Genomic DNA, 19,474 nt, shown 5'->3' with positions numbered 1-19,474 from the left:
TCAAAATTCTTTTTAATCATTGGAATTAATCCTAAACTACTCATGATTCCAACATAACGATCATTAATATGACACAAACGAGCATGCCAAAAATTGGTAGAAGAAAGCATGTAAACAGAAGTAGAAGTTTTATTCATTTCAACATTCAATTTGAACATCCCATCACATGCATACCCCTTTCCCACAAAAATACCCTTCTTCACTATTACATATTGATCAGATTCAATAATCTGTTTAAAGCCTGCTTTATTAAGAAGAAAACTAGACATCAAATTTTTTCTCATAGAAGGAGTATAAAGTACATCTTTCAAAGTTAATACCCTTCCAGAAGTAAAATACAATTCGACATCTCTCTTTCCAAGCACTTGAGTAGTGTGAGCATCACCAAGCATGATGATTTTTGGCTCCTCAAAATGAGTATATTTCTTAAACCAGTCTTTGTCATAACAGACATGACGGTTTGCACCAGAATCAGCCCACCATCCATCAACATTCTCAACCATGTTTATGTCGGTAATCACCGCCACAAAAGGTTCTTCGGTAACGCTTGCCTGAGGGTTAGGACCACGTTTCCGGAATTTACAAAATCGAGCAATATGCCCACTCTTGCCACAAACAAAGCACGGTCCCTTATCTTGCACTTGCTGGTTTTGTGCTTGGTTATTTTCACCATTATTTTTCTTGGGAGGTCTACACTATTATTTTTCTTGAACTTTTTCTTCTTAGGCTTCAAAGAAGTATTTTTGTGAGTTTCAGGAGTAGCATTATTTGAAGTAATTAAATTTATCTTCGTTGTGATGTTGTTCTCTTCTGTTTGTAAAAGTGCATCTTAGCCTCTTGCCTCTTCTTCCATGCGGACTTTCATTATCAAAGTTTCAAGGGAGGTTTCCTTTTGTTTGTGGTGCATAGTTTTTTGAAATTCCTTCCAAGAAGGTGGAAGTTTATCCACTATGCCACAAACAATAAGGTTATCTCCAATTTTAACCTCCTCGGACCTTAGCTCTCCAACAATCATTATAAAGTCTTGAGTTTGGTCTACCACTGATTTGTTGTCCACCATTTGGAAACGAAAAAATCTACTAGCCGCATATTTTTTCGCTCCAGCCTCTTCGGTATCATACTTACTCTGCAACGCTTTCCAAATTTCCTTTGCACTAGATTAAGTTCTATCATAATAATCATAAAAATTATCAGATAGACAATTAAGAATATAATACCGACACTTAGAGGAATCACCATCGTACTTTTCCACTTTCTCTATATGAGAAATAGTTTCATCATCATTCATAGAGGTGATGTCTACTTTATTAGGATTCTTCTCAGTTAACACATAAGAAATATTGAGAAGACTCAAGTAGAAAAGTACCTTACCCTTCCATCTCTTAAAATGGTTACCATTGAACCGAAATGGCTTGTTAAGGTCTCCCATCTTGACATTCGCAGTTTTTTCAATTGTAGCCATGATGAATCTCCTTAGAATTGTTAGTGAAAGACTTACAAGATAACAAAAAATACAAGATTACAATTGAAAATAAATATGAAGAAATTAAATCTCTTCAAGCTGAGGCGTGGATATCTCGCTTTCTTTAAGGAGAATCAAGCCCATTGCAGCAAATGTTTTCACCGGTCCAGCAGTAGTCCTCTTGACTTGTCCCCTCCAGGATACAACAGCCTTCACAAAGTATAATTCAACAATTCTGGACAAGAGTTGAGTCCAAAGCTCCACAAAAGAAACACCTTCTTTCAACTAATAAGATCAACAATTTAAAGAAGAGAGTGTAAAAGGAGTTAAAAGAATAAAATAATGTGAATATTAGTGTAGTGAGTGTAAGAAAATAAAACAAAATTTTCTTGATTTCTTCTATTTAAATGGGATTAAAGAGAATAAAATATATATATATATATATATATATATATATGTATTTTAAAAAAAATATATATTATCATAAATAATCAATCTTTTCTATAAAAATTTAACACATAATTTATTATTGGTAAAAAATTGAGGCCCCCTAAAATTGGGGGCCTAAGGCCAATGCTTTATTCAAATAAGCATAGAGTCAGCCCTGTATATATATATAGACTCTCCCTCTGAAATAATAATCCCCAGCAACTCCCATTTTTAGACAAACAAAAAAAAGATCCCGTAAAATAAATAGTATGAACTAAGTAACTTAGATAAAACACTTCATTTCTCTTTTACGAGATCTCCATAAGTAAATTCTTTTCAAGTTTTAAACAACTATTCTCTTGTTGAAGGGATCTATGAGAAGAATATAGCTTTTGCTTATTTTGTCATTTTTAAGATTAATAACTTTTTTATGTATTAATTTTTTATTCCGTCGTTGACATTAAAGGCTGAAAACGGAATGGATAAAGGTGAAAAATAGAATCTTAAATTTTTCTTTGAGATTTGAAGAGATTTTTGTGTGTCAACTTTTTTTTCTAGTAAAATGTGGTTTAAAAATGAAGGAGGAGGTAATGGAGAGAAGAATAAATCAATTGAAAATTGCAGCAAAAGAAGAAAGAAGATTGAGGGAGAAGGGGTTTGCCATGTGGAAATTTTGTGGGATCCACCATTAAGTTTAACAAAAAGTATCACTTATATAGTTAGTTTTAGGGTTAAAAACCAAAATGGTCATATTTGTATATACATTAAGGATTATTTTAGTAAGGTTACATATATAAAAGACCAAGAATGTTCAAGCCCTATACATCAAGGACCATTTTGGTCGTTTTCTCTTATTATGTCCAACGAATTCCTAAGAACAAATAAAATTGTTAGTATTATAATCCATTATCTGATTATCATATACTATGACGAAGATCGTGTATGATAACAATTCCATATTTAATGTTGATTCATCCATATCTTCATTTTTTGCTGAGGAATGAAGTTTATATTAGGGAATGCTATGGGGCGGAGGCTATACGGGGCAGGGCTGGTCCAGCCCAATTTACAACAATCCAGCCCAACTGGTCAATTAATTTCGGTGGCCCATCATTTCAGAAATGGCCCTAAGATGGGTTGGTCTTGATATTTTGTCATCCATAAGAAAAGTATAACAAAAATGGCCTCTATAAGAAATGGTCTTAGTATTTGGCCCAATTTAACATTTTTTTTTAAAAGAATAGCATATGCCTCAAAAAAATTCCAACTTTTGTCCCTAAGCAGACGTTCAGGATATTTTAAGATAATAAATACTCAATTGACACAAAATTTATCCCTATAGGCAAAAGTAGAACATAGGTATTTTCCATCAATCATAAATTCTAGCTTTTGCCCAAGAAAAACGTTCAAGATATTTCAAGTGAACTTATTCAATTGGCCATAAGTTTTGTCTTACAGAAAAATATTGAAAATTATGCATGATAGTCAATATAAATTAATTCCCAATTCCCATCAATTTTTTCAAAGGAAGGTTAAGATTTTATTAGATGGGGACAAAAGTTTTAAGACCAAACAGAGTTTGAGAGACATTAGACGTAATTTCCTCTTCTACCATTATAGGCCCAAAGATAATTTGAGCCCAATATTTTGGCCCTTCAACAAATATTAGTAAAAAGGCCCAGTATTTTTAACGCGCAAAAGACGAAAAGCGTGCCGCCATTTACTTAATGACGAAGCTACGTGTCACCGTCAGATGTACGCCATCTTCCGAATTTACATATATATCCATTTTCATCCGTCTTCGGCTTTTCTGTTCAAAAACTTGTAAATTAAAGCTAATCAAATTCCCTTTATTCCACTTTTTCCGAATTTTGATTTTTGATTCGTTTCTTCTCACCTATAGCAATTCAGTAATATCTACTTTTCCGGCGATCAACGGTTGATCATTTGAGCGGAATATTTCAATCATGGGAGCTTCTCACAGTCGCGAAGGTCTAGAACTTTCCGATGAATCGGATTACGAGGACGATGAGGGAAGCACCAGAACGGAAAGTGAGGAACAGTATGAAGATGCCGCTGACGATCACGCTTCGATGAGGACTCCACCGGTGAGTAACAAAACCCTTGATGAATTGGATTCCAAACTGAAATCACTAAAACTTAAGTACGGTTCCCCGGAGACGCCGATGAATCTAAGAAATGCCGTTAAGTTGTACTTGCATGTTGGCGGTAATACGCCGAAAGCGAAATGGATAATCTCGCAGAAGCTGACTTACTATGAGTTTGTTAAAACACTGAAAATTGGAGGTGATGATGAAGACGATTACGAATTGTCAAGTGGAGGAGATGAGGGCTTTTGGGTTTTGAAGGTGGGGAAGAAGATTAAGGTTAGGGTTTCGACTGATATGCAGTTGAAGATGTTTGGAGATCAAAGGAGGGTTGATTTTGTGGATAACGGAGTGTGGGCTTTGAAATTTTTTGTGGATGACGAGCATAGGAATTTCATTACCAAGTTCCAGGACTGCTTATTTGAGAATGTGTATGGAATGGAGGCTACGGAGGTGAACAAAGTGAAGATTTATGGGAAGGAGTTTATTGGATGGTTAAAATCTGAGGAATCAGATGATGCAATGTGGGAAGATGCAGATTCTGGAGTCTGGAAGGGTAGTGGAAAGAGTCCCATGACTCCGGTGAGGGATAGCCAAGATTTGCTGGAGGAATTTGAGGAATCTGCTACTGGTGGAGGAATACAGAGTTTGGCGTTAGGGGCTTTAGATAATAGTTTTCTTGTGAATGATTCAGGAGTTCAAGTTGTGAAAAATTTCAGCCATGGAATCCATGGGAAGGGTGTTTATGTGAAATTTGATGAGAAGGATAAGTGGTCCGGAGGCTCGACGCCTAAAAAGGCTCTTTTGATGCGTGGAGAAACTAATATGATGCTAATGAGTCCTTTTAAGGAAGGGAAACCCCGTTCAACTGGACTTCACCAATTGGATATCGAGACTGGTAAAGTTGTTACTGAATGGAAGTTTGAGAAGGACGGGACTGATATTACCATGAAGGATATAACAAATGATACCAAAGGGTCACAGTTGGATCCTTCTGAATCGACATTTTTAGGTTTGGATGATAACCGGCTGTGTCAGTGGGACATGCGTGATAAGAAGGGAATTGTTCAAACATTAGCTAATACGAGTTCTCCAGTGTTGAATTGGACTCAAGGGCATCAGTTTTCAAGAGGAACGAATTTTCAGTGCTTTGCCACGACTGGTGATGGCTCCATTGTAGTTGGATCACTTGATGGGAAAATTCGCTTGTACTCAAAGACCTCTATGAGGCAAGCAAAGACTGCATTCCCTGGCCTTGGCTCTCCAATTACACATGTTGATGTTACTTATGATGGCAAATGGATACTGGGCACGACAGATACATATTTGATCTTGATATGCACTTTGTTTACTGATAAAGATGGGAATACCAAAACTGGTTTTACCGGTCGAATGGGAAATAAAATCCCAGCTCCAAGATTATTAAAGCTGACTCCTGTTGATGCGCATATTGCTGGGGCAAATAACAAGTTCCATGGTGGACATTTCTCTTGGGTAAGAATGCCTAGTTTATTTAGCTTCTTAACATATAAATGTTGCATAGCTAATTGCAACTCTCATGTTGCTTGTTTGCTGAAGAGGCTATATGTGAGGATTCATGTTATCTCCATGAAAATTGTTTTGTGTTGTGAGTTCATATAACTTGGTTGTTGTTCCTTCCGTGTAAGCTCTTATGCAACTTTAGTAAATGCAATGACCTTAGACTGAAATGATTAGTATGGCATAGGTAATCAACCTCAACTTTAGTAAATGTTCTGAAACCTCATGCGGCTAGCTTAGAAACTCAACTGCTATTAGAATATTAAAAATCTTTACTTTTTTTTGGTTGATTAAAATTAAGTATTTTTCCATTAAGAGAACGTACTCAAGGTGCAAACTCCAGTTGGCCGTTGAAACTAGCAAGTCTCAGATGGGCGACGATGTAGTATCTTCTTTGCTTCCATATTTTGTTTGGCTAGAGGATATTCTTACTAGAGTTGGCAATAGAGTAGTAGACCATTACACTTCTTTGTCAAGCTTCTCACATTTGTCTATGTCACTGGGAGTTCTCTTCTTTGTTGCCTGCCCTCTGTTGTTACTGTGCTGCAGCAATTCATTGGCATGGAATATGACCTCCCCATAGCTGTGGAATGACAGAAGTATAACTTGAATTTGCATACATTTTTTTACTTGCACCAGATCCACCAAAGATCTGGTTAATGTTTGTTGCATGATAAATTTGTTCGTCCTAGCAACTCTTACCCTCTTTTTGCATGACAACAGATTACTTGGAAGTCTTTTTTCTTTGTTAGCTGTTTTTATTTCTCTTGTGCAGAGTAATACTGTAGTAGCTGTTCATGCTTGTATTTTATTCGTCCTTGAGCTGAAAGTAAGCGACTGACCTGACCTGCCTTGTATGCCATTTCCAGGTTACTGAAAGTGGAAAACAAGAACGCCACTTGGTTGCAGCAGTAGGCAAATTTAGCGTGATATGGAATTTCCAACAGGTGAAGGACAGTGCTCATCGTTGCTATCAGAATCAGCAAGGCCTGAAGAGTTGTTATTGTTACAAGATAGTGCCCAAGGATGAATCCATTATTGAGAGTCGTTTCATGCATGACAAGTATGCTGTCAGTGACTCACCAGAGGCTCCCCTGGTTGTAGCAACGCCAATGAAAGTTACTTCCATCAGCATGTCAGGCAAGAAGCGTGGACTTAGGAACTAGTTGACTGGTGATTGATTGATCAATGTGTGCAAGAAGATTTATCTAGTGTGTATATAGGGAGGTCCTAGTTGTGTTCTTTTTCCTCTTTCAATCCGTAAATTGTGTTTGATTGTTTGCGTTTATGTTTGAGAAATTTCTTTGCTTTTTACACTATCTATGGGTGGTATTCTTTATGCCATGCACAGATTTATGTCAAAGAATGTTTGAATGAAGAGGTGAGTGCATTGATTCAAGACCTATGTTTTACCTTTACTTGTCCATCTATGTGCATGGATAGATCTTTGCACCCTTTTACTCAATCGTGCTCTTATTTATTGGAATCCACAGGAGCAAGGTTAATACCAAATACAGGATGAATTTAAGTACCAATTAAGTAAGAAATTCTGTACAAGTTGGTCAAGTTATAAACCAGTCAACCTGCCACATTTTACTTTTGAACGGCCTGATTAGCCATGACTAGTTTTAACAGAGTCTCTCAAGACGTTGAACACAAGCAAACCAAAGTTAAAACAATCGCAACAGCATGAGGGGAGGTTTGTAATGTCTATTGAACGGTCAGAGTAGCAAATGGGTATTTTAACACAAGGTTTGGAAAGTTATTGTCGAGATTCTGACATAATAGTTTACACATAAAAAGATGAAATAAAGAGTGTCATAGGCGTGCAATGCTTATAAAGCGTCTCTGGCAGCAATTCTGCAGGTTATAGCATCTGCAAGTGACGATATCTCCAGCTCCAGATTAGATATCTTGTAATGCTGTCAGAAATTCGAATTATTAAAATTCATTATAAAGAAAGGAAGCATGACGACCATCAACAATACTCTATAAACCACTTGGAAAGACAACTTCACCCAGCACCCACCTTTTGAATCTGAGCCTGGTTTATTCTTTGTTCCAATTCCTTCAGGTCAATCTCATTGCCCTTTATGAGTTTTTCTATGGCCACCATCTAGTTACAGAGTAAGAGCACACCATTACTGTCAGGAAAAAAAACAAAAAAATCAGCTTTGGTGACATAATATTGTCGCCTTACCTCATCAGCCGAAGCACCAAAGCGTGCTGCCAGGATGTAGCTTGTGTTGTCTGCGATACCACATCTTTTCAAAGACTCTGAAATCTACTATGATAAAGCCAAGTAAAATGTAAATTGACCACAAAAAGATAAATCCATTATATTTCAAAAGCCTTAGAGGTTCTTACATGCTTAGATCCCGAGAAGTTGTAAACAAGCTCAGAATGGAGGGTCCGTGTAGTCAGTGAATCCCGTGATTTAGCTACAAGTGTCTTGTGTGCAGCTGCTAAAACAGGAAATACATCGGGGATCTGTTGAAATATGCCCAAAGATGAAATCAGCTGAAATGCACAGAGCACAACTAGTGAGTGAGCTTTGAGAATGAGTGAAGAGAGTGTGCTTACAAGTGATGCATTCAGAAACGCTACTTCTGGCTCCAGTGTTGCAGACTGCATTAAGTCCAATAGTTCTCTGCAAAAGATGAATCACTTAGATTTGTTTAAAACTTATCAAGTAATGTACTTTTGTTTGAAGCATAACTTATTTCTCTAATACTAATAATTCACTTCTGCTGATGTAGTCATTTACTTAGTTAGGAATAAATGTCTGACATTAATTCTCTCCATATATAATGTAGGTTACAGGCTCATAACCAAGTTACGCGATATCTTTTCAAGCTTAGGCCTAAGCGTCCAAAACTTAACATTGAGCTTAGAATTTCATTCTCTTCGTCAAAGTACCATGTCCATTTTTCTACACCCGGATAGCTTTTCCAGGCAACCAATTCATTTCCTGAAACTTTTAGAAGTACCATATCCTTCAAAGTAACCAAGGATTTACCAAAAAATTGTGCAAGAAATACTTCTGAACAATACTTAGCCATCGTGGAAAGAATCTCGTTAACAGTCCAAAAAATTTGTAAATGCTATATTCTACAGGATCAGTAAATAGTTCTTCAGGATGGACAAATCTCTGCAGAAACATGAGACAACGGCAGACATGACATGACTAATGAGTATGGCACATATCTTCATAATGGCTGCACTTGATGTCTCAAGTGTCTTTTTTCCATTAGTTCCAAGTGAACAAACTACTAAACTGCAATGCAATGAATAAAGAACCCAACTTTACAAGTCATAGACAGCGAAACCATTCATTGAAGTTAAGAGTTCTGGTATACCATGTATATTTTACAAACTTAATAATGCTTCCCCCTTAACTCTTCATGAGAAAAAAAGAAAACAGATCGAAAAAACTAAACTTATAGTCCCCCATGATAGCTCTTTGGTAGTCCAATCCAAAAGCAGAAAAAAGTGACTAGAAAGTAGTAAGCTTGTCTATCTGTGACATATTCATATCCACGACAGTCATGGAGCCATTTCTCAGTCCAAAAACGGAAGGAACATGTACACTTTTTAGCAGTGAAGAAAAACATATTAGCAACAACACAAGTCAATAAATCAACCAAGCAGGTAGAAGCTCATTTATAGACTTACACCAGCTTTTATACGCATCTCTTACTTCTAAATAAACCATAGGCTCATCTCCATTTACAAGTCTTCAATAAGTTCAGAAATAAACAGAGAAATTTTTCTTCAAATGCATTTACCCTTGCATCTTTTCCATATCTATAACAAATAGGACTTCCAGTTTTCCAAGTTAATCACATTGCTAGATATCCGATTAACTGAAGCATTGAATCTTTAAAGGGAAAAAAGAAAAAATTAGAGAAACTTCAACTTAAGCATCTCTTTGTATGTGCAACCTGTCTACATATACCTTAAACATAATGGTGAAACCTCAACTTACATCCAAGTCAATATGGACCATAAATTTTTAAAAAGATAGGTCCTTTAAAGTTTAAACACCATTTACAACAAAGTTACAAAGAACTACTTGATTTGTTATAAAGATAACAGAAATAAAATAACTTACTTAGAATTAGTAACATCGCTGAAAAGGGCAAGACAAAGGGTGGTTCCACCAACTTCAAACGCCTTCATTGTTAACTGAAAACATGAATTCCAAATAAAATAGAATTTAAACTACCAAAATCAATGAAAAAAACAGCAAAAACAAGAAGCCATGAAATTCTGGAAGCAGAAGGGACAAGTGACAAACTAGAGGGCTAAAATGAATTGGAAAGAGATATCTTTTTTTCGCACTGAGCTTAGTTCAAAGAACCGGGAAGAAAACCAGGCTCGTCAGCGGTGGCTCAGAACTACTACTATCTCTTTTTGAACTATTTTCATTAAGGTGGATTCTTATCGAGTAAACTGAATAATGGTCCCAAATCATTAGGGTGTACTCCTGATATTTAAACCGGTATTTGTGGGCATTTCATAGTTCGGTTCGGCTAGTAGGATGAAATACCTTAAACTAGAAGAAATTGGAATCACGGCAGTAATGATGGACGCCGATTGCTGGAATCGCGAAAATAATCAAATACAGTTTGCTGGAGCGGTGGAGCCTCGAACTTGGAAGAGAAGGTGCGGCGGCTGCTGCAGAATGAGATAAACGAGTGGAAAACTGGTTGAAAACCTAAGGGCTAACTGTTAACTGCTAAGTGCAGAGAAGCAAACGATAGTATATCCCTCCCTCACAATTTATGCACATTTTTTAATTTCGAAATTCAAACAAGTTTATCTTTTACGGTAAATTTTTCATCTATGTTTTAATTATTTTGAATTGTCAATTATTGTGACTTGTAATACTTTTTACCTAGTTTACAAATATATAAATTTCATTTTAAAAAAATTAAAATTCCACGCATAAATTTTCAGTCAAACATAAACCATTTAACTTTTGAAAAACGAAAAATGTCACATAAATTAGGACAGAAAAAGTAATAATTAAATAATATCTACTCTAATATGTATAGTACTGCATAAATTTCGTTAAATTAAAATACTGAAATACTTAGTGAAAATTGAATTGAAATTGAAAAATAAAAAAAAATCGATTCGATTCGGTTTGATGTTCTGATTTCATGCCCAACCCTATTTGTAGCATCCTTAAGTCTAGCATTAATATTTTTTCATACTAAAATGAACCAATTTCTGTGTCCAGTCTTATTTGTAACATCCTCAAGTTTCACGTTAAATGTCTTTTTCACTAAAATTGAAAGATGAAATGAAAGAAAAGTATTTTCTAGTTTGCCATATAGTAAAAATGAAAGAAAAGTATTTTCCTGTTTTCCATATAATTGATATTGAAATTATGGCTTTGAGGCATGAAAATCACTATCTTTTAGTATATACCTTTAGAAATTACAAGTGGCTGAAGTCAAGTCAAGTTCAAGTCAATTAATTTAGCTATATAATTAAATATATATAAATAAATTTAATAGGCTACGATTTATATGAACCTAAGAGTGACCTTGTACTATCGATATGGGAACTATCTTAATAGTTGAATGTAGGGTTATTTATCCATTGATTTGACTAGTTTTTTTACATTATGAGCTAGCTTGATGGGTATCTCCTTAGGTTTTTTATATGACTTGGACGATCCTTCTATCTTTGAGCTAATTTTTGAAGTTAAATAAGATTTACGATCCATTTTTATATATAGTATCAGAGCTGGACTCATTTCAATTTATGATTACTAATATTGGACCTCATACTAAATTATTCACACATAAAATGCTTAGTCTTAGGCGTGAGATGGGGTATTGAGTCCCAATCAATTAACTTTATATATAACTTGAACAGTCCTCCATTTAATCTAGCTTTTGAGTTGATTAGGTCCACGATCAGTTTCTTTACCTATCAAACTAATAAGATACTCAATATCAATTTCGTATAATTGGTGTTCCGTAAAATATTTTTGAAACTTGAAATTCCACGAGAATACCTTATTTTTCGACTAATAATAATGACTAAAATGTGGAAATTTATGAATTTTATAAAGAAAATAACCATCTCACTTACTAATACTTAATTAAAATTAGCTTTTATATTTTAGATTACACACAATTCTTTACTTCATTAAACATTAAAAAAAAAAAATGCAACGTAAGGTGATCCAATCAATCTCCGATGAATGGAATAATCTCCATCTCTTAATGCCCAAAAGCCTTTAATTCCTTTTTTCTTTCTTTCTCCCCTTTACCAGGAGCAACCAGGCCTCTGCCTTATTCTGCCAAATTATTATTTTCCCCAAAAAAAAAATGTCCACCTCCATTTTCCTCCTTTGGCTTGTTAGCATCCCTCAAACAATTCATGCCGCCATTAATGTTAATCAACCTCAAGGTAAATTAATTAACATTGCTTGCGTTCTGTGAATTCAACTGAACCTATTAAAATGTATACATATAATAAGATGGCGCTCATTATATAAATGTTGTTTCAGGTTTCCTCTTAAATTGTGGTGGAAATGAAAAAACCATACAAGATTCACTTACATATGGACCGGATGATAGGTTCATAAAAACAGGGAATAAAACAGAGATAAAACAAGAAGGTTTAGTGCCATTATTGTCCTCTGTTCGTTATTTCCCGGATGATGCTGAAGAGAAATTTTGTTATAATTTCCCAGTGAACAAAGGGAGGAAATTGATTATCAAAACTATATATTATTATGGAGGTTTTGATGGAGGCACCGAGCCACCAATATTTGATCAAATCATTGATGGTACAAAGTGGAATATTAATACATCGGCGGATTATGCAGATGGCCTTAGCTCTTATTATGAGGTTGTTATGGTTGCTCATAATAAGGTTTTGAGTATTTGTCTTGCTAAAAATGAGCACACAACTTCCAACCCTTTTATCTCAGCAATTGAAGTGTTGTATCTTGATGATTCCCTTTATAATACTACTGATTTTGGGAAATATGCATTGGTTACTCTTGCTCGTCATAGCTTTGGATCTCATGATAAACTAACGTATGTATGCCTTTTTTTTACCTCTTCTATCGATTTCTTTGATATAAGTAAGGTATGTGTACATTCTATCCTTCCAGACCCCACCTGGGGGATCACATTGGCTTTGTGATATATAGTTTTATGTTGAAATTGTCATTATATTCTTCTTTAAATGTTTTTTTGTTACGTGCTTATTAACTGACATTTGATTGATGATGTCGAACTAGCTTTCCAGATGACAAATACAATCGACATTGGGATCCACTAGTAGACAACAATCCAGTTGTAACAAGTCAAGCCTCGGTAACTCCAACAACATTTTGGAATATGCCACCAGAGAAGGTGTTTGAAAATTCAGTGACAGCCAGTAGAGGGAAGTCTCTTGTGGTAAATTGGCCAAATTTTCCACTTCCTAAGACTTATTACTACCTTGCTTTGTACTTCCAAGATAACAGAACCCCAAGTCCGTATAGCTGGAGAGTTTTTGATGTCTTAGTGAATGGAGTGAAATTCTTTAGCAACCTTAATGCCACAACCAGTGGTGTAACTGTTTATAGCACAACTTGGCCTCTTGAAGGGGAGACGAAGATCACATTGGTTCCCGCTAATACTAGTCCTGTTGGTCCGGTAATTGCTGCTGGTGAACTCTTCCAACTTTTGCCTCTTGCTGGAAGAACTCTCACTAGAGATGGTAATGGTTCTTTTTCTGCAATATTTTCTAGGCAGTCTTAACTAGTCAGTGACGGATCCAAAATTCTAAGTTGATAGTAAGTAAGATAGTATCTGTCAATTTAGGCGTTAGCTTCTCTAGTAACACATTTTTGTTGCACTTAAAACAGTATCAGTGATGAACGATTTAACAAAAAGCTTTAACAAAAAACCTCAAGATTGGCATGGTGATCCATGCCTTCCGAAGGACAAGTCATGGAGTGGAGTAATATGTTCTTCTGGCATGAACACACGAATCATCTCCCTGTAAGTTTAATATTTCTGATTTGATCCACGGTTAATATTAGATCAACGATATACCACTTTTTTGATGCAACATTTGTGCACTTGGTTATGTTTTTCAATAAAGGAATTTGACGAATGCTGGAATTTCTGGATCATTGCCACCAAGCATATCTAAATTAACTGCACTCAGTCATCTGTAAGCTATCCTTTATCATATTACATTGCTTGGTTTTGTCATCTATCGATGGAATATATATACTAATTGTGAATGACTCTTAAAGGTGGCTTGGAAGCAATGAACTGACAGGTCAAATACCTGATTTAAGCTCATTGCAGAACTTAGAAACTCTGTAAGTTCCCATTTGTTGTTTTTCTTCCTACTCTCTTTTTCTAATGACCGAGAAATCTCAGAGAGTCAACTAGCTCATTGTTCGGTAGATAATGAGCCTGCCTCTTTACCCTTCTCCACTTAATAATCAAAATTTTTCTCGAAAAGGAAAAAAACACAAGATTTTTCTGCCTCCTACTTTACTCTAATTCTNACTTTTTTGATGCAACATTTGTGCACTTGGTTATGTTTTTCAATAAAGGAATTTGACGAATGCTGGAATTTCTGGATCATTGCCACCAAGCATATCTAAATTAACTGCACTCAGTCATCTGTAAGCTATCCTTTATCATATTACATTGCTTGGTTTTGTCATCTATCGATGGAATATATATACTAATTGTGAATGACTCTTAAAGGTGGCTCGGAAGCAATGAACTGACAGGTCAAATACCTGATTTAAGCTCATTGCAGAATTTAGAAACTCTGTAAGTTCCCATTTGTTGTTTTTCTTCCTACTCTCCTTTTCTAGTGACCAAGAAATCTCAGAGAGTCAACTAGCTCATTGTTCGGTAGATAATGAGCCTGCCTCTCTACCCTTCTCCACTTAATAATCAATTTTTTTCTCGAAAAGGAAAAAAACACGAGATTTTTCTTCCTCCTACTTTACTCTAATTCTTATCCTAATTTGTATTTCTAACAAATATATTTATCTCCCCTGCAATGCAAAAAGGCACTTGGAGAACAACCAGTTGGAAGGATCAATCCCTGAATCGTTAGGAAAACTACCTAAACTTCGAGAAGTGTATGCTCCTTTTGTTTTTTTTTATCTACTTAACTCAGTTTTTGATTTTGTATATTTGACGATTAATATTCATTTATGTAAGTCCATAACTAAAATTTCTGGTTTTATAGGTTTCTCCAAAACAACCGTCTCAAAGGGAGTGTTCCAGGAAGCCTAAGAAACAAGAATGGCATAAACCTTAAGTAAGCAATCTGTAATCTTGAATTGAAACATGTCACTATTTCCAATTTGATACAGCTTCTGATCCTATTGATATTATACAAATATTTGTTGTTTAGGGTGTCGCCTGGAAATGAAGTATCAAGTTAGGGACTGGCGTAACAAGAGAATTAAATGAAGAACTACCAGAACTTGTTACATACTTCTGAAAGTAGACAGAGTTATTCGGGACCTCACATGAGAAACAGAAGTTATAAGATGGAATGAAGGGATTCGGAAGAAGAGCTTTTTAAGTCTTGCTGTACTTTGGTCTTTGTGTATAGCATATAAACATTATGACATCTACTACTTAAAAAACAAAATAATTAGCAAAGTAACGGTGTATTTGTACATCAGTCATGACTAGCAATCATTTAATAGAAGATATATGTAACCATGTTTTTCTTTTTTTGATTCAAATGAAAGATATGTATAAGCAATTCACAAAACAGTGTCAAATGCATGCAAGATTTGATTAAAACTATTTTACATTTAGTAACAGAAGAAAATTTACAGCTACAGAGTAAGCATTACTGTGAAATTATATCGTTACACAGTAGTTTTTGCAATAACACACATTAATTAGAAAGTGAAATCAAGCAATACATAACAGCAACAGTCACTAAAGAAAACAAAGAGAGGAGAGCCAGAATTGCTGCAAACTTGCATTTCATATACAAACAGTGGATACCAAAAGATCGACCAGTTGACTAAGAACTGTGGAACTCAAACTAGTTATATTTGATCTGTTGTCAATTTAGACATCCACATATCTTTTACATTGCATAGACAATCTCTCCACTGCTATCGATATCGAGGTCAGGATCACTCTCCAAATCTTCTTCCATGTCATCGTCAATGTCCAAGCTTCCAGTGAGGTAATGATTCAGGCTGTTCGTCCCAGCAGCAGGAATGGTGGCCTCAGTTATTATCTGCATGATTTCGTCAATGCTCTGCATACGTTGATCTGGCTCCTCAAACTGGTTGTTTGTAGTATTATCCATGAGATCTGCAGGTAGGTTCTTCAAGAACCACTCATGGTTCTTGATCTCGGGGATTGATATCCTCTGTCGCAATGCAAAAATAAAGCATGATGAAAGAAAGAAACCTCACATAAGAACCGAAATGAAGGAGTTAATATCTTATAACGTTACTGAACTATGAGAAATTTTCTAACAAAAGTCATTGAACTCCAGAAACACTTGAGTATAAGATTTTTCTAACCAAGTCAGGATTGAAGTTCAAATAGTTATGAGCAATGCAACACAGTGTTACAACACCACAACCGACAATTACTAGAAAGACCTTAAACATATTGAGACAGAAGATGACCAAAGAAAATATGAAAAAAGAACACCGAAATTATTTGTGGAAAAGATTACCTTTGCAGGATCTGCAACAAAAATCCTTGATATTAGATGACGACATTCAGGAGAGATATGTACATAATCAGGAATTGAATACTGTACGTTCAAGATTCGCTGCATAACAGGAAATGATTTGAGTCAAATAAGACAGATTATGAGGATTTTGCACTAACAATATGCATAAGAAGTTACCTGTATTGTCTTCCGAAAATTTTTAGGTTCCTCTGGGTCTTCAAAAGGGTATGCACCCACCAGCATGACATACAAAGTCACTCCACAAGACCAGACATCTGCAATCTGCATTAATTTGAGAAAATGAAGAAAAACAATTAACAAGATCATCAAAAAAGTTAAGCGAATAAAATAGATTACAAAAAGGAAATGTTAAATCATCAAAACCATAACAAGATGGAAAATTTTCTACTGCTCTAAATGTTTACTAAAGCATTGTCAAATTGTTACAAACATCAATACAAGCAAAATGGCTAAGGAACTGTTCAAAGTGGCAAAAAGTTTGACCACATATTTGAAGATTGAAATTACTTCAGTTAACTATTTCAAGTTCCTCAATTGTTAGTATTGAAATGTTGATTTTGCACATTAGGGTCTTATGGTTCACTATATCATTTACTTTATCCAAAAAAGTAACATTAAGTTAGCCTCCTCACAATGACAAAATTGTCTATCTCTCTGATACTTTCCTGTTTAGAAATAAAGAGAGGAACATAAAAAAAAAAAAAAAAAAAACATACAGCATTTCTGGTGGAAAAAACATCAAGAAAAGATGTTCGCTTCTAAGCATCTATATAATGTTCTTTTCTTTTTCCTTAAATCGGAAAAGATTAATTTTAAAGATGGCTGCACTTTCCGTTAGCCTGAACGTAGTCCTGCATAAGTTGAAAAGTCCTCACACACCAAGTAAGGAACAACACTCCTAAAACTGTGTTCCCTGACCAATTTCCCACCATTGTCACACACTGATGATCGACATCTCAAAATGTTCAATTAGTTCTTTCTCAACACAACAGCATTGTATTAAATATATTGTCATTATTCAAATACTAACTCAACCAACCATCTGCTCTATGTAAGAATAAAAAAATAAAAAAAATATACCTTCCCGTCATATTCTTTCTTCAATAACACTTCTGGAGCAATATATGCAGGTGTACCAACAGTTGACTTTGGTTGTGAATGCAACACTGAGGACTGCATACAACAATAGTCAAAATGACGGTAAGGACATATGAATAAAGGAGAAGGGAGGATAGAAGAAAGAAGCAAACACTTGACGGAATTGAGATATAACAGCATATATACAACAACAACAACAACAACGCCTCAATCCCAAACTAGTTGGATCTGCATATGAATCCTCACTATCCATTTCACTCTACTTGGACCGGTTTAATCCAATACTCAATAATTTGTTTTCTTTCTTTGGTGGAGGTTAGGAATCAACTTGTGGCAAAACCGTCCCAGAAAATAGCAGAGTGAAGAAAACAATACCTTCGAATATCCAAAATCACAAATCTTTAGCCTTGGTGCAGGACTACCATCCAGTAATGTATTCTCTAATTTCAAGTCTCTATGGCACACTTGCTTCATAATAAGAATCAATTGCAAGCAAATCATTAAAAATTTCACAAACTCAAAAGATTTTCAATTATGAAAGCAGAGAAGAACAGTGGACTTACCATAGCATGACAATAGCTGACCCCTGATATGAGTTGTTGGAAGAAAAACCGTGCCTAAAATTACAGTTAGTAGCCTATAAATATATCCAGGAATAAGTGCCATGACAACCAAATTCATTATTTAAAATACTTACCTCATCCTCGCTAAAACGACCAGCATTACATATGCGCTCAAACAGCTCCCCTCCAGATGCAAATTCCATCACAATAGCCAAATGAGTTGGTGTCAATATGACCTGAAAACCAAATTTCCCATAATTAACTATAAATATGAATACCTAAGTCATCATCATCAAACAACTATCTTGAATAGATATAATACCTCTTTGAATCTGACTATGTTAGGGTGCCTCAATGATCTATGGTTGATGATTTCTCTCTTAACATTTTCATCAATCTGCAATTCATCAACAAATAACTAGATGAAAAGGTAAAAGTAATTTGCAGAACAAATTGAATCTTCACAAATCCAATAAAAAAGGTGAAATCTCAACTAACCTTCTCACCTCTCTCGATGTACTTGACAGCAACGAGTTCATTAGTCTGCCTATCTCTCATAAGCCTTGCAACACCAAAATTCCCAGCACCAATATCCCGTACAAGTTCATATCTATCACTATCGTGCATGATTGGTACGTCCATACCTGGTCCTACTGTCACTGCCGTCCGATCCATAATTTAACACAACCTCTCTTTTTAACTTGAACAAGCTACCTCACACATTATTACAACCCACCTAAAAGGCCCAAAAAAAAAAAATTACCAGCATCAAACAAAGGACTCTCAAATCAAGGAAAAATTATTGAATCAGAAGTGTTACGTGGAGTAAAATGAATCACAGGATTGAGTATAGTTGGTAGTTGAAGACAGGGACGGCAACAACAAGTGATGATAAGCTCAATCCCGTGAAATCTGTACTTACCTTCTCTCTCTTCTCTACAGCAAATTAAAGTAGATGATGAGATCGCAGTTCTGTTAGGGTTTTGATTGAGCAGACGTGTTCTTCATCAACATATATATAAATATCTTTTTTGTTGTGTGCTCAGAGGAGCTCGTGAAGTAAGCTGCTTTTCTTCTTTCTTTCTTTCTTTCTTTCTTTATTAGTATTAGTTTTTTCAGCTACTTCTTCTTTGGGTTTCCAAAGTACACACGCAGACATCATTTTTTATTACTTTACTCATTTTGTTGGTAAAAGATACTCTATTTTAGGTATGATAATGGAGTATAATATTTAAAATTCATTCATCCTATTAATTCAAATTTATACGTATATCATCAGAGTTTGAACACGTAATCATAGACTACAGTATTGTCTCTTTTATATTTCTCCTATATTATTGAATAATTACAGATTTTTCTTTTTTGTTTATTTGAGAATAAATTAGTTTAATGACAAAAGTACCCTTGTTTATTGGGTTCAGTGGCGTGAGAATGACGAAAGAGTCCCTGTGGCCTGTGGGTGGGGAGAGGGGGTGGATAAGGTTATTACACAGAGCACGAGAAAGCGTCCAAGTGTTGGTGTAGGATTTGGTGTCAATTGC

General features: G+C 35.3%; 4 protein-coding genes across 6 annotated transcripts; 2 read left to right on the top strand and 2 right to left on the bottom strand.

The window, feature by feature from the left end:
- The first annotated feature begins 3,706 nt into the window (after nt 1-3,706).
- On the top strand, nt 3,707-6,858 carry LOC125864988 (protein CYPRO4). The gene is made up of 2 exons (XM_049545141.1): nt 3,707-5,493; nt 6,408-6,858. Exons 1-2 carry the CDS (start codon nt 3,859-3,861, stop codon nt 6,702-6,704), a joined length of 1,932 nt encoding a protein of 643 aa, XP_049401098.1. The 5' UTR covers nt 3,707-3,858; the 3' UTR covers nt 6,705-6,858.
- A 375-nt stretch (nt 6,859-7,233) lies between these two features.
- On the bottom strand, nt 7,234-10,279 carry LOC125864997 (uncharacterized). The gene is made up of 7 exons (XM_049545152.1): nt 10,091-10,279; nt 9,653-9,726; nt 8,122-8,188; nt 7,906-8,028; nt 7,739-7,822; nt 7,568-7,654; nt 7,234-7,460 (listed from the first exon to the last, which is right to left on the bottom strand). The coding sequence occupies exons 2-7, from the start codon at nt 9,718-9,720 to the stop codon at nt 7,374-7,376; spliced, it is 516 nt and encodes a 171-aa protein (XP_049401109.1). The 5' UTR covers nt 9,721-9,726; nt 10,091-10,279; the 3' UTR covers nt 7,234-7,373.
- Nucleotides 10,280-11,763: 1,484 nt separating this feature from the next.
- Nucleotides 11,764-15,087, top strand: LOC125875950 (probable LRR receptor-like serine/threonine-protein kinase At1g67720). Of its 2 annotated transcripts, none has more exons than XM_049557036.1 (9): nt 11,764-11,970; nt 12,071-12,605; nt 12,812-13,275; nt 13,424-13,559; nt 14,129-14,200; nt 14,286-14,354; nt 14,600-14,671; nt 14,782-14,853; nt 14,950-15,087. In XM_049557036.1, exons 1-9 carry the CDS (start codon nt 11,889-11,891, stop codon nt 14,978-14,980), a joined length of 1,533 nt encoding a protein of 510 aa, XP_049412993.1. In that variant the 5' UTR covers nt 11,764-11,888; the 3' UTR covers nt 14,981-15,087. The 2 variants fall into 2 exon arrangements, with proteins under 2 accessions (XP_049412993.1, XP_049412987.1); XM_049557030.1 differs by lacking the exons at nt 14,129-14,200; nt 14,286-14,354 and adding exons at nt 13,663-13,734; nt 13,820-13,888.
- A 222-nt stretch (nt 15,088-15,309) lies between these two features.
- On the bottom strand, nt 15,310-19,021 carry LOC125875992 (serine/threonine-protein kinase SRK2E). Of its 2 annotated transcripts, none has more exons than XM_049557086.1 (10): nt 18,856-19,021; nt 18,432-18,669; nt 18,256-18,330; nt 18,068-18,169; nt 17,934-17,987; nt 17,746-17,838; nt 17,353-17,445; nt 16,429-16,533; nt 16,252-16,350; nt 15,310-15,936 (listed from the first exon to the last, which is right to left on the bottom strand). In XM_049557086.1, exons 2-10 carry the CDS (start codon nt 18,606-18,608, stop codon nt 15,646-15,648), a joined length of 1,089 nt encoding a protein of 362 aa, XP_049413043.1. In that variant the 5' UTR covers nt 18,609-18,669; nt 18,856-19,021; the 3' UTR covers nt 15,310-15,645. The 2 variants fall into 2 exon arrangements, with proteins under 2 accessions (XP_049413043.1, XP_049413052.1); XM_049557095.1 differs by lacking the exon at nt 18,856-19,021 and adding an exon at nt 18,754-18,773.
- Between the last annotated feature and the right edge of the window lie 453 nt (nt 19,022-19,474).

The sequence above is a fragment of the Solanum stenotomum genome, chromosome 1, assembly GCF_019186545.1.
Source record: "Solanum stenotomum isolate F172 chromosome 1, ASM1918654v1, whole genome shotgun sequence".
In the NCBI taxonomy this organism is placed as follows: domain Eukaryota; kingdom Viridiplantae; phylum Streptophyta; class Magnoliopsida; order Solanales; family Solanaceae; genus Solanum; species Solanum stenotomum.
Note: the sequence above shows the minus strand (reverse complement) of the source record. Positions and strands in the feature narration are given on the sequence as shown.

What these genes read in the sequence shown, in the direction of transcription:
- LOC125864997 (XM_049545152.1), bottom strand. Translation starts at nt 9,720, where the DNA reads ATGAAGGCGTTTGAAGTTGGTGGAACCACCCTTTGTCTTGCCCTTTTC. An exon ending in CGTTTCTGAATGCATCACTT is followed by an intron (nt 8,029 to 8,121) that starts GTAAGCACACTC and finishes ATATTTCAACAG; the next exon opens with ATCCCCGATGTATTTCCTGT. An exon ending in TTGGTGCTTCGGCTGATGAG is followed by an intron (nt 7,655 to 7,738) that starts GTAAGGCGACAA and finishes CTCTGTAACTAG; the next exon opens with ATGGTGGCCATAGAAAAACT.
- LOC125875950 (XM_049557036.1), top strand. Translation starts at nt 11,889, where the DNA reads ATGTCCACCTCCATTTTCCTCCTTTGGCTTGTTAGCATCCCTCAAACA. An exon ending in TAATGTTAATCAACCTCAAG is followed by an intron (nt 11,971 to 12,070) that starts GTAAATTAATTA and finishes ATGTTGTTTCAG; the next exon opens with GTTTCCTCTTAAATTGTGGT. An exon ending in AACACACGAATCATCTCCCT is followed by an intron (nt 13,560 to 14,128) that starts GTAAGTTTAATA and finishes TTTTCAATAAAG; the next exon opens with GAATTTGACGAATGCTGGAA.
- LOC125864988 (XM_049545141.1), top strand. Translation starts at nt 3,859, where the DNA reads ATGGGAGCTTCTCACAGTCGCGAAGGTCTAGAACTTTCCGATGAATCG. An exon ending in ATGGTGGACATTTCTCTTGG is followed by an intron (nt 5,494 to 6,407) that starts GTAAGAATGCCT and finishes TGCCATTTCCAG; the next exon opens with GTTACTGAAAGTGGAAAACA.
- LOC125875992 (XM_049557086.1), bottom strand. Translation starts at nt 18,608, where the DNA reads ATGGATCGGACGGCAGTGACAGTAGGACCAGGTATGGACGTACCAATC. An exon ending in GTCGTTTTAGCGAGGATGAG is followed by an intron (nt 17,988 to 18,067) that starts GTAAGTATTTTA and finishes CTGTAATTTTAG; the next exon opens with GCACGGTTTTTCTTCCAACA. An exon ending in AGAAAGAATATGACGGGAAG is followed by an intron (nt 16,534 to 17,352) that starts GTATATTTTTTT and finishes AAATTAATGCAG; the next exon opens with ATTGCAGATGTCTGGTCTTG.